Genomic DNA, 25219 nt, shown 5'->3' with positions numbered 1-25219 from the left:
GGTATGATCTCTTCCCGTTTTTTAATATGGAAAACAGAATGAACTTTGAGACAGATCTAGTATTTTCCAAAACTAGAGTACTGCGATTTTTGGCAAAAAAATAGGAGCTTGACTTTTTTTTTTTTTTTAAATGGTAAAGGATACAGAACTTCAGATATTTTGGCAAGGTAAATTCGTAAGTATTTCTTGATTTAAAAAAAAAAAAGGACATGGAATCAAAGCAATTAAAATAAAAACTGTCATCTATATATATTCATGCATTTATATTAGGCAGAGTTTTACAAATTTAAGAACATAAAAATATTATGTGCCATACTTGGGGTTTAAATTTTTGTTTGAATGGTGCATCCCTCAGACAGTCTTCATTTTCAGTATTTACCGATTTATACTTCAGGCTTCCATAACATTCCTTTTTAAAGGTACTGAAGTACACTGGTCTACATCCAATGTGGTTAGGTTACACGGCATCCAATGTGGTTAGGTTACACTGCATCCAACAGCTTATAACTAGACTATTAGTTTTGAGATGTGTAGCCATAATAATCCAAATGCTGTGAGTGGCGCAAAGAAAATGTTTTGATAACATATTTAACTGCACTGTGAGAACTGCCACAGGAAGTGTCAATATAGACATGTTCCTGTCCCATTACCTGCTTGAGTCGCCCGACAATTGAAATTTCTCGTTTGTGTGTCACCATAGAGAGGCAAATGTGAAAATGGCTGGAAGGTGAGTTTTAAGACGAAGGAGAGAGGAGAGGAAGCCTTTGGCAATGATAGGAAGGCAGCGGTGGCTTAGATGGCAAAGGAGACACGAGGAGAAGTGAATATGGTGGGGAGTTAAAAAGAAAAAGGGTTAAGGTGGTGGGTGAAGCATGCACATATGAGTGATTCTCGAAATGGCTTTGACAAATGAACAAGAAAAGGCAGTTATAGGACTTTTTGGACTCTGCTGCCTAAGTGAATTTATGAATATACGGTTTGCACAATCTTTACAAATTGCTGTAATTAACATAAAGATTCCTTAACAGGTGAAAGCAGTTAATGGTTCTACAATCTACATTATCATCATGCTCAGCCCACTATCATATGCACATGATTCCTTTGATTTGTTCTGGCAATCATCACAAAAAGGTATCTTTTCATTTGACAGGTACCGCTCAGTTCAAGGTAATTTTGGGAATGCCTTGGTTTTCATAAGCATCATACTGAATGGACAGCAAGAACAGTTCAAGTGAATTCTGATTATTGCCAAGTCGTTATTTGACTATTTGTGAAAATCCTGAAAACAGTCCTAAAACTTTAGCGGGATTGCTATTCCTCCCATAATTTGTTGTATGGTTTCCATAACCTCTTATTATAGGAAATTTAAGAAGGTAATCCATAAATAACAAGCATTAACAAAGCCAATAGGTTAAACCTGTGCAAGATGTTTTTGGCCTTGTCAATGTCATGCTACCACATGGCTGAAAGCACAGAAAATAGCACTATGATACGGTTAACGGTGGCCACATCATGCTGCTATTTTTTATTTTTTTCTTGGCTTAAGCCATGTTGCTCAGCAGCCCGTGCTGCTGTGAAACATGGCTCAAAACATTGACAAAGCCAATAGATCTCGTATCGGTGAAACCTATTGGCTTTGCCAATTCTTGTTAAGATCTTCTGTCAGGAGGAGGGAGGTAAGGTTCACTTTGGGCAACACTCCCCCTACGCCTTATCCGGGAGGTTTGGCATAGATTGCATTTTGTGTTAATAGGTAAACGCAAACTGCTCATGATTTTAACCATGCTTTTCTGACCATTACACACTCTGCATTCCTCTGTCTCAAAACAAAAGCATGTTTCTGGTGTGTTCCTCTTCAATAAATGTATCTTGTTCTAAAGTTGATGTTTTGTGAGATGGGTTTTGTGCTAAATATCTACGGATCTTTTGTAAGTGCCACACATGGACATTTGCTCCAAAACTGAAGCAGGCATGTCTAAAAGAACATGTCAAGGAAGCAGCCCTTGCATTTTTGTGCATGGTTTGCAATCGGGAGTGGACTAGAATACATTGAGAAGCCCAGTCAGGACGCGGCTACAGTTCAATTTTAAAAAGTCACAACACCACGCACTCTTGTGTACTGTGAACATGAGATGTGCTGGTCAAAGCCCAGTGTTTGTTTTAGATCGGGCATCTTTGGCGTGGTATTCCCCCAACTTTTTTCTGACTTCGTTTTTGATAGCTTTAGGACTCTGCGCACTTTACCACTGCTAACCAGTTCTAAAGTGCTTGGCCTCTCTCCTTTAAACATGGTAATGTTGGCTTACACCATATTTACACTTATAATTTATTTGCAAGTCCCTAGTAAAGTGGTACTACATGTCTCACCCACATCTGTACATTTTTTGCCACTAGTGGCCAACAGAACTCATTGTGCCACCCACTTAAGTAGCCCTTTAAATATGTCTCAGTTTTGCCACTGCATCCGGTCTGTGCATTTTTAAACTGCCATTTCGACGTGGCAAGATAAACCTCTTGCCAGGCCCAAATCTCCCTTTCTATTACATATGTCATCCCTAGTATAGACACTAAACAGCCCCGAGAACAGGGTGCAATATATTTTAAAAGTTGCACACATACTTTAAGTTTTACATGTCCTGGTTGCGAAAAAATCCTAAATTACCTTTTCCCTAAAGTGAGGCCTACCTATCCCATAATAGAACATTGGGTTAACTTATTACATTTAATAAGTGATAACTTTCAATTGAGAGCAGGTAGGAAAATCGAGTTTGGTATCTAAAAATACAAATTTTAGAAATTTGGTATTTTCTTGCCCCAACCATTTGGTGTCTACTGCCTGTATCCTGGGTCAAATGACTATTGTATCTGGCTGCTGGTCTTTCTGTATTGCTCCTAGACAGTGAGACATAGGGCCATAGCTGTTGGCAGGTTGTGCAATCTCTGACTTGATGAGGAGCTGTCACCTTCCACGCTTGCACATCACAAAGACCCTGCCTGAGGACACTCACAAAGGGTTTGACACTAGTCTATTGTGACCCCAGACAATCTGGGAAGGGGCAGGGAGACTAGAAATTCCAAGCACCTCTGGCGATGGAACCCTCTTACATGAAAGTGGGCATCAGGTATAAATAATGGACCCTCAGGCCCAACTCTTTAGATCATTTCTGTATATGTGGACCCTGCAAGATGGAGGACTGCCCAGCTGTGTGAAGTCTGCCCTGCTGCCCAAGACTGCTTTGCACACCAAGGACTGCTTTCTGCCCAAGGTCTGCTCTGCTGCACAAGGACTCTTCTGCTGTTGCTGCTGACCTTCTGACTCCAGCCTGCCTGTGTCTCCCTGGACTCCAAGAAGAATCTCCAAGGGTCAGTCGGCTGACCGCCTGTTCTGAATTCAAAGGGACACCACAGGCTTCATTGTGCAAAAAACCTCCCCACAAGGTCATCAGAACCGCTGCTGGGTGAAGCATCCCTGTCGCAGAGCCTCACATCCCAGCCGCCACTCATCGGAACCGCCACTGAATGACGCATCCTTGACGCAGGACTTCACATCACAGCTGCAGCCTATTGGAACCCTGACACAGAGCTTAGCATTGTAGCTGCCTTTCAAAGAAATTGCCTCTGCATGACGCATCTTCAACGCGGGCCTATGCATCACAGTTGGAACTACCACGGTGTGATGCATCCCAACTGCAACTGCTACATGCATCCCCATTGCAAGGCCACTGTAGCTCTTCGGGCCAGTCGTTGCTCGACTCATCAACGCTCCGCACCCAGACTAAAGGTACCCTTGTTCTATCTGGGTGCCTGCATCCAGCCCAGCTCCTTACAGGTCAGCCTGAATTTGTGAAACTTCATATCTCCAGTTCCACCGATTGGATTCTTGTCGTTTTGGTGTCAAATAATTTATTACATTTTATCTGGTTTTTCTAACTTGGTGTGGGCTTTTTCCTGTATTGTGTTTTCACTCTATTACTGTTTGAAGTGACGCATAAATACTGTACACATTGCCTCTAAGTGAAGCCCAACTGCCTTTGTGCCAAGCTATTAAAGGGTTCAGCAAAGGTTATTTTTTATGGTTTGCTTGTGCTTCACCGTGACAGAGATTGTGGTTCCTGCTTGAGCACGCCTTCACCTCCCTCTCATCCAGTAACCCTGTTGCAGTTGAGACTGTTATTCACAAGACCACTGTAATAGCACACTTATCTTTAGTCATGCTTATAATAAGAACCGCGATCACCCCCATGCCTTGCTTTTAGAGTAGCCAGTCAAATGTTCATTAGACAGTGAAGTCAATGGCCACGCCGTCTCTCGTTTCAAATGTGGTGTTTTGCAGTATTCCCATTATTTGTGGCACATGAGAGCAAGGCCATTGTTAAATTACATGAGCATGCCGCTTTGCACCAAAGACTCATCAACAGGTTACGGTAGCACACAAGAACGAGGTCACAGACAAAAGAAGAAAAAAACGATGTGGGAGGGACGGAGGCAAGCAGCATCGAAGCCGGAGGGCGGAGGCAAACACATGCAATAGGATGGAGTGCTAGTGTGAAAATAGTATAAAGTACCTCTGCAAGCCACCAGCTAGTGGATGGACACTGACAGAAATCTGTAATTGGTCCAGGCTCCATGGCAGGGACACAGAAGAAGACCAAAGGCGAAGATGAGAAGCTGAGCAATAGGAAGCCAGGAAACAAGTGGGACGTGTGAGCCGACCAATGGTAAGGAAAGTAAGTAATCAGGGCTTGAAAAATTGTACTAGTCCTACAGGTCTAGTACCTTCAAAAATCTCCTCGACCTAACTTCCCCCTACTTGACCTCCGTCTCTGAAAGCGGAGCAAATGTGACAAGTTAACAAGATTTAAAGGCATCTTTATTGCTCATTAGCTTTGTGAGCAATAAAAATGCCTTTAAATCTTGTTAACTTGTCACATTTGCTCCGTTTTTAAAGACAGAGGATAAAAGTTAGTTTGTTTTCCTACTCGCCAGAAAGGGCGAGTAGGACCTAAAAATAGCTCGTCCTCATTAATTCTACCTCGCATATGCGAGCGGGCGAGTGGATTTGTCGAGCCCTGGTAATGGACGGGCTCTAGACCCCTTTTAAGATTTTATTTACAAGAGATTTTGCAAGCAGAGTGCAAGCGCTGTGCAGTAGAAACCTAAAAAGGAAATAGGTTACTTCCACATAGTAGGTATGACTGTAAGACTGATTTGGAACCAGGTGTTTTAATACCTTGAGTTTATGCACTCACTGAACTAGAAATTGAATATCCTAAACTGTATTAAGAGGAAAACTTGGCTAATGGTTCATTAGACATTCACCGTTACCAGATTCAGGTCCACTATATTAGTTTAGAAGCAAACGGGGTGAGTTAAGGACGTAAATAGATAAAAACTGAATAACTGTGAAAATCACTACCCATTACCACTGTTATTTGTCATGTTGGGTCAGATTCGAAAATATTTACAAAATTAAAACTCAAAGGAGCTTACCATCTTGTCAGAGTCTGAGAGAGTGCCAAATGTAAGTTTTGGCTGTTTGAATACCAAAGCATGTCTTTCAGTCTCTGCAACAGCCCTGAAGAAAATCAACCTTTTCTGCATGGTCACCCTGGATTTTTCACCTTTTGCTACACTCTATGTGTTTGCTAGACTTAGAAGTCTGTGCACGTTATCCCTGCTAACTAGTAGTAAAGTGCCTGTGCTCCCCCTTTAAGCATGATCAAACTGGCATACCCCCAATAGGTATAATTAACTTGCTTATAAGTCTCTAGTGTAAGGTACAAAATGTACACAGGGCCTGTACATTAAATGCCACTAGTGGTCTGCAGCATTTATGGTGCCAGCCAATATAGTGTCAGAGCAAACATGGCTTCAGGACTACCACTGAAGTGACCTGTCAAAATAAACATTTTTTGACAGTTAAAAACCTTCATTTTAAATATTAATAAGTGACCACTATGTACGCGAGGTCACCCGGAAGGCAGGGTACATGGTATTTAAAAGTAGGTCATGTAGCAAATTAATGTTAAAAAACAAGTTTCTTACAGTAACTAGCACTCAAAGGCTACTTTAACTGTAGGAAGGCTGGCTGGTCCATAGATATTAAGGAAAATAACTTTTTAGACTTTTAGAAAGTTACCTTTTCCCTGCCTGAAATTCCTATTGGCTAATTTGCATTGGCTCTCCAGCTTTTCCCAACCAGTGATTAGTCTTGAACAGGTGTGACAAATGTGTGAAATGTCTCCCAGGAGCAAACAATAGTCTGACCTGAATGGGCAGAGATGACTCTTGTGAAACACACTGAATATGCACTGCAGAGGGCTGTGGTCATACATTTTGACCCTACACGGTCAAATCCTAGTTGACAGGCCTAATGTGTTCACATTAACACTTGAGGTGCACTTGAAAGGGAGAGAACAAGGTGCAAAGACAATTCTTGTATCAACAGCCTGGTTCCTGAAGTACCCTGCTTTTCACCTACCAGAATTGTGTCTCTGGATTTGTTATGGGTGAGTACCTGCGAGTACCTGCTCCACACTGGATTTTAGTTTTAGATGTGGGAGACAATAGGAGTACCATAGCACAGTGCCTACACACCCCAGCTCTCTGAACCAAAGTTTAGTGAGGCCAACAACTTTCACCATTTGAAAATGCCCAGACACATTGCATTTTGGTACCCCTAGGCTTATTAAGGAGTGAAACAGGCGGGGGAGAAGCTATCCAGCAGGATCTCTAAAGATTTTGGAAAGACAGCCTCAACCACACCTTACCGTTGCATGCTTCATCACAGGCGACCTAACCACAAACAATTAGGTAAATATCCCTCTGGCGGACTCGGACTATGGAGGGAGTTCTTACATAAGCATCTTCTTGGAATAGTACAGGTGTCCAGATAAAAAGATCTCAAGGTTTACCTGAAGGATATTTCCTCGCTTAGTTTGGTAAGTTTCAATATCATTACAATGAACAATTTGGGTGTAAAGATAGAACTGTTATGGTTCAGCTACCCCACAAAAGGTTAAGCCAACATGTTTTGGCCAGGTTTACGGCCTGTACAAGTCCACAGGCTTTTTCAGGGTTCTTATATATCCCTTCCGATTGTTCCATAGGTCGGAATGAATAAAAATCACCAAAACATTTTAATTCTATTAGTATATTTAATTTGCATTTCAATTAGTTAAAAACTTAGGGGCAAAATTACAACAAAGTGATGGAGTGCAGCCTTAGTCCTTCTGGTCTAATGCCGCACTTCGCCTCTTCTGAGCTAGCGCTAAACTTAGTAGCCTAGCACCAACCCAGGCACCCCTGCACCATAGGGCAAGAACGTCTGCGTTGAGGGGAAGATTGTTTATGTGAAGGAAGGTCTCCCTTCCTGCACATAAACAATCTTTAAATTACATGTTTTAACTTTTATGTGTGCTGCTTAATGACGCACACATAGAAGTTGAAAAACGTCATTTGTTTTGATTGTTTATGTGCTGGAAGGCGCACCTTCCTGCACATAAACAATCAATGGCAATTTGCTGTTTCCATGTGTGCTGCACAACGCAGCACACATGGAAACAGCAAAAACAAGGAGAAATAAAGCATTTCCCCTTGTTTCACCTGTTTAAGACCAAGTTTTCCCTGGTCTTAATTTTGGTGCTGCCTCCTAGTTACGCCACACTTCTAAATAGGGGACAGTGTCAAAATCAATGGGTGTTGCGGTGGAAAGCCCACTGCAACACCCATTGCACGCTAAGTACAGCATGGAAGGGTGCCTTATTTACAAGGCAGCATTAAGCCTTGTTAAGTGGCTTAACGATGCCTTGTAAATAGGGTGAAGTCCCTATCGCCACCAAAACATCACTAAAAGGGACGTTGTGGTGGCGATAGGAGCTTGTAAATATGCCCCATAGTGAGCTGTGTAATGTATAAGCACACATCCCAAGTAAACACTGCAAACAAAAACACCCTAAAATCGCACATGATCATGTTGGTGTTGCATTGAGTGATGGGGTTTCTTAGTGAACCAACCTCAACTCAGGGTGGATTCAGGCTTTTTTCAGCCGTGCAGGGGCATATCCCCTGTAGTCACACACTATATGAGGGGGAAGAATAAACAATCTACGTCATTCAGATAGTCTCTATATGGGTAGTTTTTTGTTTTATATTTGACCACCGCACTGATCAAAGCACCTATTGTGCTTTTGATAATCTACAACCAGGATATACTGTTGGTAGTGAGTAATGGCATAAGTTTTTATTCCTAGAGGCCCATTTTTCTCTATTCTCTCTCTGTGATACAATGGTGTAATACACATGTTAATATTAATTTATTTATCATTTGTTGGGCGCACAAATCATCCCCAAGGGGATCTCTAGGCACCTTTGCAGCAGGGAGAATCATGCTGTACAAAGTGAGATTATTGGGCGAATAACCTGGTTTTCAGAATTTTCTTTAAAGACGGTAAAGTTAGAGCATGCACGAATAGATAGGGGTAACTGATTCCAGTGATGGGGGCTAAGAATGAGAAGGAGCGGCTCCCAATCCTGGTCCTTAGGATATGTTTGGGGCGTAAAAGTAACAGGTCACTGAATCGGAGCGGACGGGCCGGGATGTATGGCTGAAGTTTGTTCCTGAGGTAGAGTGGGCCATTTCCATGAAGAGAAACAGTTGGAATCTAGATCTAGACAACCTGATAATGGACGACGTCTGGGCCTTCTGCTGTGGCCAACTCCTAATGCTCTCACCAAACTATAAGCGGAGACTGATACATTTCAGATTTTTACATAGGTTTCATAGGACCCCCCCTCTCAGCTGCATCGTATGAGGATCAGGCCTGATGAGAGTTGCCAGAGGTGTGGTTCCGCCCCCGCTACTTTCCTACACATGTCATGGAGTTGCCCACCTGTGGCGGCCTTTTGGGCGGTCATATTTAGCAAAATACAGGAGATTCTGGGGACCTCAAGCGAGCCACAACCGCTCATCAGACTGTTGGGATATGTCAAACACACTAAGCCGGAGAATCGTAAATTACACGCTATGCTACTTCTGCTTGCCAAACGAAGAGTAGCCATACATTGGGAGGATAGACAGGCTCCCATGAGCAAGGCATGGATAAAAGATATCACTTTTAGCCATACTCAACTAACTACCTTTTGGGCGCTAATGCCAACGACCTCTCGACCCAAAAATATATGGGGTCCGTTTCTGGACTGGCTGGAAGCACTACAAGCCGGTAGCGTGTTCTCCCCAACCTCTGCATACACTTGAGGGTTATACTATCAAGAACTTTTATAGGTGTAAATGGAGTATTAGGTCGATACCTTGGAGCAGTGTTCCTACCAGATGCCTATGAACTTCCCGTCAGTGGGATTCTGTACGAAGATGTTCCATGTGCCATAATGTTGCACAGAACCTGCAACCCAGTTCTTGCCAAAGATTGTAATTTGAATCTGAATGAGAATGTATTGCTTCCTGACTGTTTTGTTATGTTTTCCTGTTACGCATTCAAACTGTATCCTTGTCAAACTATATTGATTATATAATGACTTGAAATGCAACCTATTGCTTTTCTTGTTTGAAAATGGCAAACAAATTATAAAAAACTAAAAAAATATTTTGTTCAGAATAGGCCGCGAGGTAGTCACAATGCGATTGTGACATGGGTATAGTATGATTGCAACTGCTTGGGTTTGTGAGTTCCTTGAGAATTTTAAAGAGCTCCTTAGACAAGTTTTTTGCAGAGTTAATTCTCTGGGCTGTATGAGTTCTTCTGGCCAAGTTGCAATATTTTAGATATGTCCTCAGAGCAGTTTTATAGGCAAGTCTTCCCTCCTCTTATTTAGATTTCCTCCGTTTGCTTTCAAGTTTCCTTACTGTAGATTTCTTCTTCTTTCGAGATTCGGAGTTACAGGGGGCGGTGGTTCTCGTTTTGATTTGTATCTTTTTGGCGGGGCAAGGGTGTCTCAGGCCTTTGTGAGAGAATCTTCAAAGGTATTTAGGGCCAGATTGATATCTTCTTGGTCAGTGTTCGCAGGGGGGAGTAAAGACAGGGAGAAAGGCGGAGGGAACTACCTTCCTCCAAGGTCTTGTGAGTTTGGTGCTCTGACTGAGGTGTCCTTATGTATCTGAATGTCTAGTTGGAAGTTGAAAGAGAAGTGGTCGTCCACACCTGCTCAGCAGAAGTATCTACTACTAAATTAGTGGCATCTGTAAATATTAAGTCAAGGGTATGCCCTGCTATGTGTGTAGGACCTGATACCATTTGATTGAGACCAAGTGATTACATATCTGATAGAAGGTGCATGGTGTCAGCGTCAATTTGATTATCAATAGGATAGTTAAAGTCTCCTAGGAGCAGAAAGTTGATGTTAAGATGTGAGGTGCTAACCGTTCCATAAGCTTTGCACTAAAGTCTTTCTTTACCTCCGGAGGGCAATAGACAAGTGCTCCCTTCCAGGTTAGATTAGTTGATGCTTTCAGTTGGAAGATTATCATTTCCACCAAAGGGGTGGAGCATGAATCCAAGGTGTACACTCTCAGAGGGTTTCTCCTCCTTTTTTGTGCTGTTTATCGCACCTGGTTATGCTGTAGTCTTGTGGAAATGCTATAGCTATGGAAGGGGAGGAGGACAGATTTTGCCACGTTTCCGTGATGAAACAAATATCGGGCTTTGTGGAGTCTAAAAAATCCCATAATTCTGAGGCATGTTTGGGAATAGAACACGCAAGTAGAAGTGCAATGTAACTGGGAGGCGGTACTAGAGACCACTTCTAGAGTGGTGGTGTTACTGTTAGCAGGAGAGTTATTTTTAGGAGGAGCATATGTTGGGGGTCCAGGGATATTCTGCCAGCATGAAGGGGGGGGGGGGGGGGGAGGGCTATGGACTCACAGAAACTTACAGGTGTTGCATTGCCCACTGTCAAGATTATCAGCAGGGTGAAGTTGCTTCCTGCAGAGAGTTCCAGGGATATGTTTCCCTAAGGTTGTAAGTTCCACACTCTAGTAGGCTTTATGGGCCATGAGCAATTAATGTAATCTAATGAAGGAAGATTGAATGTGGGAAGAGAAAGATGCAGCCTTCCTGGCGGTTGGTGGCATCCAGGCGCGGACGGGCACAGATGGGCTTGCCTTTGGCACGCCTGCTGCGCGTCCGCATCGGACTCCAGATTAAGTAGGGAGCGGAAGCTGGAAATGAGGGAGGTGAGAATAAGACTAGGATGTCAACTGCCCAAAATGGTGGCAGTTGACATCCGGAAATTGCCTTTCGGGCTCCTCTCTCTGCTCAAACGGCCCCAACAGCCTCGGCGGATGGGAGAGCGGCCCAGGAAACAAGAGGGGAAGCGGAGAGGTGCTTATAAGGTAAGCGGAAAGGTGATTAAAAGATATAAGCCTTAGTGAGCGAGGACCTACAAGCTAAACGCTAGTCCAATAAGCTGTCTGATAAAATCCAATAAGCTGTTAGATAAGAAGACAGATAAAATGCTAAAGGGGGATACTAGTGGTACGTCCCCACGCTTTAGGAGCGTCCACGTAGGGGTCTGGATTAAGTAGGGAGCGGTAGCCCGAAATGAGGGAGATGAGAAAGAGACTAGAATGTCAACTGCCCAGAATGGCGGCAATTGACATCCGGATATTGTCTTCTGGGCTGCTCTCTCTGCTCAAACGGCCCAAACACCCGAGGCGGCCCAGGAAACAAGAGGGGAATCAGAGAGGTGCTTATAAGGTAAGCGGAAAGGTGAGTCAAAGATATAAGCCTTGGTGAGCGATGACCTACAAACTAAACGCTAGTCCAATAAGCTGACCGATAAAATCTAATAAGCAGTCAGATAAGATGTCAGATAAAATGCTAAAAAGGGGGATACTTGCGGTACATCCCTACGCTGCAGGGCAGGCGTTGTAAAGGTGTAAGAAATGATTAAACAAATTTTACCTTGCACTGTAAAATAGGACACTTTTTTCAATATGTGGCTTTTTTGTGCCATTCTGTTGTCGTAGTTATACAAGGAAGAAAGCCAAAATGTATTCAACACATTAATAGATAGGTAGGGATATATGGGAGCCCTGAAGGAGGCTGTGGACCCGTTCGAGATGTGAACCCATCCAAAATATGTTGGCTAAACCTTTTGTGGGGTAACTGAACTATAACCATTCTAGCTTTACCCCTGAACTGTTGTTTTTATTACTATCGAAGGTTCACAAACTAATATACCTTGTGATATTTTTATCTGGACGCCTATCTGAGAAACATTCATAGGGACCAGCTTGTAATCCCCATGCTCCATGTGTTAAAATAATTCTAAGTAAGACATCCCATCAAGCCTTGCACTTCACTGTTGGGATGGCAGCCTTTGGAGGAGGAGCTGTCATGAGGGAGGACTCACAAGTAGGTGTGAGGCAGGCACGGGGCAACATGCTTTGAGATTGCCCCCCCGCTTAGTGCTGCTCGCTGCAGTGTACAACAAGAGTCAGCACAACTTAGTGGGCAGCTTTGCTCTTGAAGCGGTTACTCTACTCAATGCAGACTAATAAACAAACAAGAATTCTTAAGATATTAAGTATTGATACCACTGAGGAATATTAATCAACTTTAGTAGCTTAAGAGGCATATTCTACTTTTATTAATTTACTACAAACAACAAAGTGTCAGAGTATACATTAAAACCAATGCATAAACACCAAACAGACAAAAGTTATACATTTGAAAAGAGGGACGTTGGCGTCAATAAGGTCAGGTAAACCAACCTACTCAAATGAACTGTGCATAATGCGTTAAGGTCACAAAGAAGAAGGGGAAAAAGAACACACATGAAAACATTTAACTTTAGATCTCAAAATAATAACTTTCCATTCTAACAAATTGCAAGTTTGAAAGGGAGAAAGTAAGAAATAATTCAAAAATCTGCTCAGCATATGAATACTACAGACTGTTGGTCAAACATTTATAGGCAATCCAAAATATCAACAAACATACAGAGGGCAGCCACTTCCAATAAAAGGTGAAGGCATCCATGTATTACCTTCCATACATAGTTGAATGTAGTTCCTACACGCCTTTGGAGCTTCTTTTGACCAAAGTTCAATGTCAATATCACCAGCTGTAGTTTTCAACAAGACCTGTTGAAGGATGGGATCATTAGTTTACGAAAAATATTGAAAATACGCCAGTCTGTTCATAAAGAGACCGAATACAATTCTATTCTCTATATAAAAAAAGGTATGATCATTATAAATTTGCAAATGTTTACAAACCACAACACAGAATTATTTTCCACTTAGTGTTTAACTTTAAATCAGAGCAGAATTAACAAAAAAAGGATTTGCATGAAGCCATTTTGTTCCTGGTGGACAAGAGAAAGTTGCCATAGACTAGTAGTCTACAAGAATACTCAGTACGCATTCATTAACATTCACCTGCCCACAGATATCAACTGCGATACACTTTCAGCAACATGAAGCTGGGGGGTACCCAAGGGTGAAATCAACTGACAATTTTCAGATTTTTTATTTTTAAGTTTCTCTTTCAATCTCATATTTATCTATCACACTACAATTTCCAGTGTTAGAAGAATAACCTGAAAATGAAGTGGAAAAATGGAAAACAAAACAATTAAGTCCAACTTCATCAGATTCACAAAAATCCTTTGCCCGCTTACAAACAAACACCTGTACAGTTCCACATCCAAACACTGAGCTGTTCTGTGAGCAGACTAACATACAAACCAACATATTAACAGATCACTTTTACTCTGTAACTCAACTGGTGCACAGAAATATACACACAGGCACCTGAAAAAAGTAAATCATTGAAAGTAGCTATTTTTACACATGGATGCATAACAACGCTCATTGGTCCGCAAGCAGGTGGCTTGAACCGCATACTCTGTATGCTGATTTTCAACCTTCATCTAACGAGGGGGATGGTACCTAGGTTGATGTCAGGATGCACTGCAACTCCTTATATATTACCATCTGTGTGCTAATGCATATCCCATCTCTCAGTTCAGTTTCGTGCAAACCCATACTGACCACAACTTTTCTGTTTTGAGCCACTCACAAGAAGAACAAGTGTCTTTAATAAGTATTGGGTGTGCTCCTAACTATATAGGTCTTCTCAAAATATGGTGCCGAGATCTCAGAAACCTAATTAGACCAAGCAGAAGGTTCAATATATTTATTATCAAGTGATAAGTAAAAGTGGTAGAGAACAAACCCTTAGAGGAAGCCAAGTGCAAGACTTTGCTCATGGAGTAGTTGAAAGCAGCCTGTAGACTTAGGCAGGCATGTTTTGCATCTGGCAGTATTAGTAGCCAAACTACTAAGATAACAAGGGGCCCATCCTGAGATCCTTAAGTAAGCTTACTAAAGACATTCTAAATGACATCCTCACAGATAACATATTCTGGGTAGAACATTAAAAAAAGAAAATGAATTACATTGTCTTAATATCACTCAGAAAGCTGTTGATATCACTGGTCCTCTGAAACTTTCTTCTGTATGTTTCAGGTTTTCCTAAGAATGGCTTTCGGAATTACTACTGAACCACAGAAGGATGGTTGGTGCACCACCAATATTATTTACAAACTTAGATACGGAAAAACTACAAAAAAGCCATCAAAGCAGCTAAAACCAGTTATATCCAAAGCCACATTTCTTCACCCAAACGAACAGCCATTTTTCGCAGCGAAGTGAGCTAAAGAACGATGATGGATTCAACCCAGATCTGTGACTGGGGATGAGTGTCTGAAAAGTTTCAGCGCTCTGTCCATCATCTCCTTGTGTTTGCTTTGTTCGCCCTAAGTTGGCAGGGTATGACCAGACGTGGGTCCCTTGCTCACTTTGCCACTGGATTCAAGCTATCCTGGCTGATGAGGGCTGTTAGCCCGAATCCGCCCCAGGATGCTTGTTTCTAGTCCAGGGAAGACATGGCTTGGCAGTTCGGGCTGGACTGTTCCCATGAAACACAGGGTCAAGACTGATTTGCATATAGCTGTGTCTGAACTGGGGTGACGAAGTGAGCTAAAGAACGATGATGGATTCAACCCACAACACGATGGACTACCTCTTAAAAGTACAGTGCTCTATGTCACTCAACTTCCTCCATCAAACTAGGCAAAACACAAAATCTTTACTCATCTCAGCAAAAGCAAACTGGACCTAAACAAACTCTCAATAACTCTCCTCCTACTGTAAAATTCATGGGCTTTATCATCAATAGATCCTTGTACCTTAACCTGTACATCAATAAATGAGCTCAATCAGCTAATTACTATTCAGTTAGCCTGGCCTCCTACACCTCGTAAGCTGACTGCCTCATCTGTGAGGTATCCCAAGGATCATCTTTCAGCCCCATGTTGTTCCGCTCCTACATTGCACAGCTCACAAACATCATCCAATCCCACGGAATCAACATCATCTCTTATGCCGACGACACCTATCTCGTTCTTTCCCTCTCCGACAAAACAACACCCAGATCAACTTCACTTCACTTCCTGCATGTACACAGTTGCCAGCTGGATGAAGACCATGTGTCTGAAACTCAACACAGAAAAATCAGAAGTGCTTCTCTTTGGCAAGAAAACTTACATATGGAATGCTACCAGCTGGTCTGCACATCTCGGACCAACATACTGAACAGCCAATCAAGCCAAGAAACTGGGTATAGTGAACAGTCAACACACCATGACCAGCCAAGTCAACTTGGTCACCTCCTCCCGTTTCTACACCCTAAAGATCCTACAAAAACAATCTTTAAATCTCTCACAAGAACCGCCACCCAGGCTCTTGTCACCAGCAAACTGTACTACAGTAATGCACTCTATGTCAGCATCCCGGCACACAGAAGACTTCAGGGGATACAGGCCAGACTCACACTCAGTCTCCTATCCCACACACACACGCACATCATCTTCCATATCAAAGAAATCCACTGGCTCTCTGTCCACAAGCGTGCACTCTTCAAACTCCACGCTCACATGTACAAAGCCTTGCATAATCAAAGACCCTCTTACCTCAACAACCACATCAATTGCCACATACCGACCAGAAACCGCCGCTCGACTAGCATGCTGCTCACACACATTCCCTACATCCGCAGAACCAGACCGGGTGGTTGTGGTTTCTTATTTCTCGTATCCAAGGCTTGGCACAACCTCCCCCTACAGATCAGAGCTGCAACCACATTCAATCGAGCTACGTAAGAAATTGAAGACATAGCTCTTTAATCAGACTTCAGGCTCTTTACCTAGACTTCAAACTCGGCCAGCACTGTCCCCTCCTTATTTAGCACCTGGATACTTACTGTCCCGGGTTAGATGCATGCTATACAAATAGTCATATAACATAATAGAACATGTTACACATCTTGAAAAAAATAAAGCATCTACTAACCCCAATCAACTAAGAACTGTAGCCCATTGCCTAATCATCTCCCACATTGACAATGGGAGTAAAGTTCTTGTTGGTCTCCCAAAGGCTTGTCTCACTCCTATCAAATCAGTATTCCATGCAGCCACCCCACTGGTCTCCTCCTCAGTCCTGAGAGTACTCCACTGGCTCACTATTCTAGCAAGATTTCAAGTAAAATAGGCTGCCTCAACCACAAGTCCGCCCATCTCAAACCCCTTCCTTACCTTGGAGCTCTTCTCACCATCTCTGGTGGAGAGAGAGCACAGTGGAGTAGGAACATGGGGGCATTTTAACAAGCCAGGCGATAAAATTATCGCCGCTTTAGTGGCAGAAAACTGCCTCTAAAACAGCGATTATGGGCTTGATAATATGCTCTATGAAATTCCAATTGAAGCCCATGTTAGATGTCCTTCACATTTAACATGGGCTTCAATTGGAATTCCATAGAGCATATTATCAAGCCCATTATCGCCGTTTTAGCGGCAGTTTTCTGCCGCTAAAGCGGCGATAATTTTATCGCCTGGCTTGTTAATATGCCCCACTCTTCTTTAGGAACTCACATCTCAAATACAGGCATATGATACAAGGCAGTAATCAGGAGTACTCCTACTATGAAAACCCTACTCTGAGTGTACCTAGAGTGTATGTAGGTGTGAAGCCAAGAACCACCTCAAGGGATGATCCAACCCCATTACCTGGAGGGAGAGAATGAAGGACCCCGTCTTAATCATAAACTGGACAACCCTCACGAGATGTCAGACCGCTGCATGGTGAAGTCTCAGCATGCAGGGACACTCAGTTTCAGCTGAAGTGCCTCCTCTACTAATCTTTTGGGATGCTATTTATTTATAATAGAAAGCAGCCTTGTGATGTGTGTATAGATTTGCCATGTTATGTATATGTAGATAGCCCTGTCGCCCCAAGAATAAAGATAGAACAACATTTGTACAAAGTGGGTACCAAGGCCTTGTACATGATGTTCGAGGCATCGTGATGTTGTGCGAAGCTAGATGTGTAGACAAAGTAGTTTCAGAGAAGCTAATCCAACATAGCCATGCGCTGAAATATGTGCAAAAGGTCACAGCAGAAATGTTATTGTGAAAAATAGGACAATATAAGAAAAGTAGCCGCTTCGCTACATGGGACTAACCCGGGCACATTAACACCCCACTCTGGCAAAACTCTCCCCAAAGGCTTCCAAAACCATGGATCGTAACCCTTTGCAGTAGTCGATGTCCCTTACTGAAGATAAACAACATGCTCTTCTTTTTATTGTGCTGATAGACAAAACTATTTTTAACAGAGATGTTAAACTCAGGACTCTTCAGGGTGAAGGCTAAACATGTCGCAAGTCTCCAGATACATACAGCTCTACAAACTACGTAAGAAATAAAATAAGTGCTATAGTCTGGTAAGTTATAGTAGAACACCAGCAAGTGGTACTCCTTTAGACATGGGTGCCAACAGCCATAATGCCAAGCAACTACTAAGGGTTAGTGGCATATTAATGTGTTCCTTGGCTTTTTATCTGAAACCCATTGGGAATACTGCCCATTGCCTCTCTTTGATAAATCGAATTAATATGCATGACTGGTAACTTTTTAGGTTTCTAATGGTATAATGACTGAAGGAAGGTCGTTGTGTACATGATAAGCGGGGTAACCTGGGTTGGGGCCATGAATGGAAAGCCTCCATCACCAAGATATAGGTCCCTACGTGGTTCCATGTCTTGTTTAACAACACTTTTGCTATGCCGTTTTCAGACAACAGCATATTAATTATAGACATTGCTACGTTACTTCCAATAGGTCTTTAATTATTAGTGATCAAAATATTCTGTTATTTTGTTTATCCTAAACGCACTGGCTAAAAGCCTCACACGTGACGATCATCACCTCGCCGCTTTAAGGCATGAAGCTGTGCGAGAGTTAAACGCACGCCCCCGCACTGTGGCGGGTGTACATATGAAAAATGTGCGTGCTTCTGTCTTCGTGTACCCCGGAGATAAACCTCCCTGGCAGGGCTAAACTGACTCCCTTGGAGTGCCTTAGCAGCATTATGCTCTCGCACACACGCCGCGCAGTGCTTCATGCCGTTCAGTGCATCAGTGTTTACAGTCCCCCATCTTTACCTTCCCGTTCGTAGGAGGCTCCTGGATATAAATGTTGCTCATGTTCCACCGCTAAGCAGTAACGATCAGTCCTGCTTTCAACGCGTCCACAGACAAGGTTATACAAACTACGTGTTCCAGCGGTCCCGTTAAGACATTCGCGTTTACACACTCTACACGCTTCCTTGTTGGAGAGCAGTTTGAACCATTCGACAGGAGGCAGGGGGGTGGATCCCGTGCTATAGATTAAAAAAAAAAAAGAGTAGATGGTAGAGTCGGAGGATAGTGACCCTTTTTCTGCAATCCAGAGTTAGCTGAAATCCTGTACTGCAGACAATGAGTGGTGTGGCCGAACTCCACGGTGGCACCGAGCTGTATTAGGTAGACGACACAAAGCTCCCCTTCAACTGCAATGGTAAGAGCCGGTGCACCACCAAAATAACACCGGCTAGAGAGCGCGAGCGGCTTGCTTCTCCATGGCGTAAGACGTTTGTTTGGGGGAAGTTTTGAAGTTGTGGAGCGGGCAACGAGCTACACAAATCCTGCAGTAGAATAGGGGAGACTTGTAATGGCTGCTCCAGGTAACATTGCTACCGTCGATAAAATGCATTGGGCTGGAAGGGTGTGGAGGCTTCTAATATGTTATCACCGAGCGTGACCATATGGATGCCGGGAAATTTATTAAGAAATGTTCAGCAATGAGCGCTACGGGGATGGGTTTGTGGCCTGTTTCTTCAAACAGTCCCCCAAACCCTCCCTGCCCCATAAGAAGATGTGTGCTGCAGTTAATGTGCTGTAAAATCTACTTACTACAAGAGCTGCCGACTTTGGACCTGGGGAACCAGGTTCGAGCATCGGCGTTGGCTCAACAATCTATTATTCCGGGCAAACCACTTAATCTCTCCTTGCCTACCAAAAATGAATGTGTACCTGTGTAGGGTAACTAGTTCGCATGCAAAGCGCTCCAGTGCCTTGGGGTCGAGTTCGCGCTATATAAAACGGTAAAATAAAATAAATACATGACTAATAGTAACCCAGTAACCGCATGGCTCCTTCCCAGTGCTGTGCTTTCATTTAACGAATCGGCGTGTCGTATAAGTTATACCTAGCCCCGTTCATTTGGATCCACGGACTTAAATTATTTGTTTTAAAAAGAAAAGTGTGACTGGAAGAGATGCGTTCTTCGAGTCAGTGGCTGCCCTCACCATTTTGAACAAGTGTCGCACCAAGGCATGAATTGCATGGGTTTTGGTGCGTAAGCATTCAAAACGTTTTCGAAGAGGTTGGCAGTTTGGTACCCCATGTGCCTGTCTAGACCATCATTATTTAGGTTGTGTTTGGGTTGCTCCATATAACAATACCAAAGGGGCATATCAACAAGCTGGCGATATAAAATTATCGCCGCTTTTGCGGCCGTTTTCGGCCGAAAAGCGGCGATAATTTTATCGCCTAATCAGCAAGGTCACGCTAACGCGTGCAACCTTGCGTTAGCGTCAGGATTCCTAACGCCCAGCTTTGCATCTTCAATGAGATGCAAAGTGGGCGTTCCTGGCCTGGCATGACAGGAGAAATGTCGCTAAGCGACATTTCTCCTATCAGCAAGCCTAACGCTATGAAGCATAGCGTCAGGAAAAGTAGCGATAACCCCTGTTATCGCTACTTTACTTACGCCTGCTTCAGGACTGACTTAGCCATGATATCCTATGGAAGGTGGATATCATGGCTAAGTTTGTGAGTCCCTATCAACTAGCTAACGTGAGATTATCACTGGGTTTCCAGCGATAATCTCACGTTAGCCAGTTAGCGCTAGGATTTTTATCGCTGATGAGATAAGCGTTGCTAATAGCACGCTATCTCAGCGATAAAAATCGGCGCTAGCCGGCGGTAATTATCCGAGCGCTAAGTGTGCTCAGCGATAATTATCGCCGGTTGTTGTTGATATGCCCCTTACTTCGTAATGGCTGTGTCTTAATTCGTGGAAAACCTAAGAATCAACACAAACTTCAGAACCACCAGAATTGCCAACTTGCATTATCACCTGATTGACAATGGTGTCATGTTTGGCATGTTCAATAGTTTAATCTCCTATACATTCCTCTCAGTGAATTAAGCACCTACTCCAGAGATCTGTGATTTACATCTCGCTCAACCCTTAACTGTACAGGTACTGTGGTTGATGAAAGATTCGACTAGTCTACCCTGCCTGCTGGATCTCTTCTGCAGAAAATGGAAGATTGCACTTGCTGCGTTCTTTGAGAGTGTCAGGACCAACCTTGTGCCTGAAGATTCGATAGGCGCAGTTGAGCAACTCCCAATACCCTTTTACTCCTATATCTGCAAGAATTCTCGGAGGTCTTCTGCCACTACTATGTACTTACAGGGAGGGGTTAAGGGGATGAGAATAGAGACTGTCTCGGAGATCTGGGGTGACACTTTTTAAGTTCTTAGTTCCTCACCACACCCTCAGTTGAACGTTTACAGGGTTTGAATAGATGCCATGTTGTTTGGCATTCACAAACTCAACATGATAACACACGCCTTATCAAACTTTTTTAATTAGTCGTGTATATACATATATATATATATATATATATATATATATATATATATATATATATATATATATATCTAATCATTAAACAAAAGAATGCCGCACTCCAGGATATCGAGGTTGACAAAATGTATTCACACCACTAACACCAACACGTTTCGACACAAGGTGTTGATCACTGTTGGGTAAGTCCTTTCGTAATTACTCTTTTATACTGATATTCCATATTGAGGCATTATGGGAAGTGTAGTAAAACACTTTTTTTATAAATGTACATTATATGCAAATGTATATTTCACCAATGACAATTAAATCTATATCAGAAATCTAATTTGTCCCGCAAATTAACTGAGTTTTCAAAAGCAGTTGAGAGGTTATAGAGAATTACATTCACTAAAGTAAGTATAATTGAAACATAGGGTAATCACTTGTGCTTTGTTGCTGGATTGCTATAGACTTGACATAATAGCTACTAGTGTGCCATACCAAATTAATACACATGCTGCCTGAGTGGCCTAAATATTCAGTATTTTGGGATTGATTGTAAGGCTAAGTGCCTATTTCTTTAATGTCAAACTGTCCATGCGGTCAGTTATCATCCTTGAGTATAGTTTATGCATACATAAAAATTAATATGCAGCATTTGATTCTCATTATGGAGTAAGTCACTTTTAAGCCTATAATCCTAAGAAACATACAAGGCTTCTTACAAATGAACGTGAAGTTGTTAGTCAGCGTTGAAGCCTGTTGGCTGTTTTGTCCTGACGCGTATAATCATCCGTGACTCAAGGCGTCTCATTTTTAATGTTTTATCTCCGCCCCTTTCGTGTTGGGGCATATGGGCAATCCCACAGTACCTCATGTTGTGCCAAGTGTGACCTTCATTTGTGGCTAGATGTTTCGTCATTGCATAATTGGCGTCATGATTTTGTACCGCTCTGATGTGTTCTAATGTTCTTTTCTTCAGTGGGCAGATAGTACTGCCAATATATCTCAGGCCACAATCACATGTAATCATATATATTACATATGTTGTTTCACGTGTGATTTTGTAGGTGATCCTAAATTGTTTGCCCTTGAAATCTATGAGATGTTTGGTGTTTTTCCCATTACAGGCCTTGCATTTATCACATTTAGTGAATCCTCTTTGGTGGTTTGTGATCCTAGTTTCGCTCCTTGATCTAGTAAAATGACTACAAATCAATTTGTCCCTTAGAGATAATGCTCTCCTAAATGAGATGTCTACCTTGTCACTTAATGCGCCTCCAATGTCAGGATTGCTTTGGACAATATCCCAATGCTTGTTCATAATATTGATGATTGAATTGTGCTCTTTACTATAGGTCGTAATCAGCCTTATTTTGTTGTTTTCTTCCTCTTACTTAGGTTTGTTATTTTAGTCTTTCAAAGTTTCTGCACGTAAGATTGTCTTGGCACGTGTTCTTCCCTCTTTGATATCAAATCTATACCCTTTTGCTATGAATATTTCTCCTTCTGTATCATTTGATTTTTCCTCAAATAATTTTCCGTTGGAGCCGTTTCTTCTCATCCGCAGAAATTCCCCTTATGGGATGGTTTTTTCAAGGACTACGGGTTGAAGCTTGTTCCGTGCAGAAGGCTATTGGTGGCCGTTGGTTTCGGGTACACAGAAGTTTTGATTTGAATATCTTCAATTTACACTGTGAGATCCAGAAACCGCACCGAGGTGGTACTAGTGTTGCAATTGAATGATAGACCAATTTCATTATGATTTAGCTTGAAGAAATCGCCCATAAATTCACTTTCGATGCCATTCCAGATGATAAACAAATCATCTATATATCTTAGCCATAGGTGTAATTTTTCAGTATTTTTCTCGATCCCTTCTACCTAAGCCACGGTTCTCTTCCACCACCCCATAGTGAGATTTGCGTAGCTTGTAGAGACGGAAACTCCCATGGTCGTTCCACAGACTTGTAGATAGAATTGTCAATCAAAGAGAAAGATGTTTTTTTGGCACAATTTTACCATTTCAAGCAGTAATTCAGAATTTTTAAGACACTGAATGTTCCTTTGTGCCAAGACGTATTTCATGGCTTTTAAGCCTATTTTGTGGCTTATGGAGGTGTAAAGTGAGACTACATCTATGGTTACTAATAGTAGACCACTCTGCCATTCTGGATCAGCTAGATGTTTCAGGAAATTTCCTGTATCCTTAATGTAAGAGTTGAGTGTGGTGACCATGGGTGCCAGGAAGTGGTCCACGTAGAAATAAATATTTTCATTTAGTGATCCACTACTTGAAATTATCGGTCTTCTTGGTGGATTCACTAGCGTTTTATGGACTTTAGTATATGGTAGGGATAATGAGGCTTTCATTTTTGAGAGATTCCACATCTTCTTCACTTATGAGGCCTACATCAAACCACTTTTTCATTTTCTCATTTAATGATATCGTAAGTTCATTAAGGGGGTTACCTTTGAGTTTTTTGTAATTTTGCCTTCACTTAGTTGTCTTCTTGCTTCTCTAACATATTGGGATTTCTCCTTGATTACTACATTCCCTCCCTTATCCGCTGGCTTGATTACGATGGAGTCATTTTTGGTAAGCTCCTCCAATGCTATTCTTTCACCCTGTGTCAGATTTTATCTTTTTTTGGTTGGATGTCGATTTTCCATTCTTTCAAGGGCTGAGGTGACCAATTCATAATATGTGTCTATTCTATTACCTGGTGTCAAATTAGGACAGAATTTAGACTTGATTTTAAATGGTGTGGATTTGTGGTCCATAGTATCGATTTCCAACTTATCAATAATTTGGCTGGTTGTCATTTGATTTTCCTGTATATCCAGCATGAGTTCACAAGTAGTTACCAGATCTGGTATTTGTTCTATTGTGAGGTAGGTTTCTGGGACTCTGTCTAGTTTGGAGATGTTCTTATTGATACTGTCCTTTTTGGCGAAAGTATTTAGCCAATTTAAGCTTTGGGATGAATTTGTATATGTCCATCTTGTTTTCTGTATAGTCGTGGTGTTTCTCTGGGCAGAAAGTCAGGCCTTTGTTCAAGAGGTTGATTTGGTCTTGACTTAATTAAAAATTTGACAGATTGATAATGAGATTTTGCATGGTAGATTTGATTACTTCTTCTGTCGACTGAGTAGAGGATACTTGTCTCATTTTCCCACGACCTCTTCTCTTTTTTCGCCCCTTGTGCGGCTTTGTGATCTTGCCAATCCTCGTCCCCTTCCACAACCTATCCCTCTTCCTGGTCTCTGATCTATATATAGTAACTTCATTTCCTCTAAAAAAGGCATTTTACTGGGTCCCTGAAGATTCAGTTCACCTTCACTTGTTTCAGTATCCGAGTCAGTAAATGTAGTGTTTGATTTATTACCCACTAATATGAGGTTTTTCATCTGTTGTTTTAATGAATCAAATCTTTTGGCGAGTGTTAAAATTTTAGCCACTTCATGGTGTCTTTCATCCCTTCTGAATTCCTGTTGTTATCTCTCTTCTACTTCATTTTCATGTTCGTCCGTTCTTTGTTCCATTTCCAGTCTCAATTGTTTTGCTGCTTCCTCTTTTTTCAACGATTGGATTTGAGTTTCAATTGCATTGATTGATTTGTGGATGTCCTCCATGTCTTTTTTGGCATATTTGATGATAATTAACATCTCATTTTTGGAACATTGCATGGTGTTGTTACTGCCCCATTCCCATTTAATATTTCAGGTCGAGTATCCGGATGATTAGGCAGGGTAAACATTCTAAGTCCTCTTGGGACCATGCCCACCTCTATACATTTTTCCATGGTGATAATTTCCCAGCTTTTGGACATTTCTTTTCTAAGCAGACGCTCTAATTGTGTAAATATGATTTTCACTTTCTTCACTTTTAATGTACTGTCATTTTTACTTGTTGAGGCCCCTTCGTTCATACTTTTATTTTATTTTGTAAATAATGTTTCAGCCTTCTGTAGGCGTTTTGCTGCTCACGCCTCTATATTTTTGACCTTGATAGGACTACAGTCAATAATCGATAATTGCCTCCAAACTTGTTCAAAGTAAATGCTTACCTCAGCTTTATCTTAAAACTTCAAGTTTGATTGTGGAACATGCTTATACTCTCATTAGTGGTACAAATTGTGCAATTTAGCTGTTGTTTCTCGATTCCTGGCGGCATGGG

The 25219-nt window shown here is 42.1% G+C and overlaps 2 protein-coding genes across 2 annotated transcripts in view; one reads left to right on the top strand and one right to left on the bottom strand.

The window, feature by feature from the left end:
* The window catches only part of CWC27 (CWC27 spliceosome associated cyclophilin), an 873807-nt gene extending 855090 nt beyond the window's left edge, over positions 1-18717 (bottom strand). Inside the window, exons 1-2 of the mRNA XM_085631671.1 lie at positions 18525-18717; positions 13006-13102 (exon numbers count right to left, since the gene is read on the bottom strand). Coding sequence (XP_085487797.1) covers positions 13006-13102; positions 18525-18566 — 139 coding nt within the window. The 5' untranslated portion in view covers positions 18567-18717. The remainder of the gene's footprint in view (positions 1-13005; positions 13103-18524) is intronic.
* Positions 18718-18779: 62 nt separating this feature from the next.
* The window catches only part of SREK1IP1 (SREK1 interacting protein 1), a 160128-nt gene continuing 153688 nt past the window's right edge, over positions 18780-25219 (top strand). The window contains exon 1 of the mRNA XM_085631686.1: positions 18780-19084. Within this exon, the coding sequence (XP_085487812.1) occupies positions 19072-19084 (13 nt within the window). The 5' untranslated portion in view covers positions 18780-19071. The remainder of the gene's footprint in view (positions 19085-25219) is intronic.

This window comes from Triturus cristatus, chromosome 2_1 (genome assembly GCF_964204655.1).
Source record: "Triturus cristatus chromosome 2_1, aTriCri1.1, whole genome shotgun sequence".
NCBI lineage: Eukaryota > Metazoa > Chordata > Amphibia > Caudata > Salamandridae > Triturus > Triturus cristatus.
This window is presented reverse-complemented; position numbering and strand designations above follow the sequence as displayed.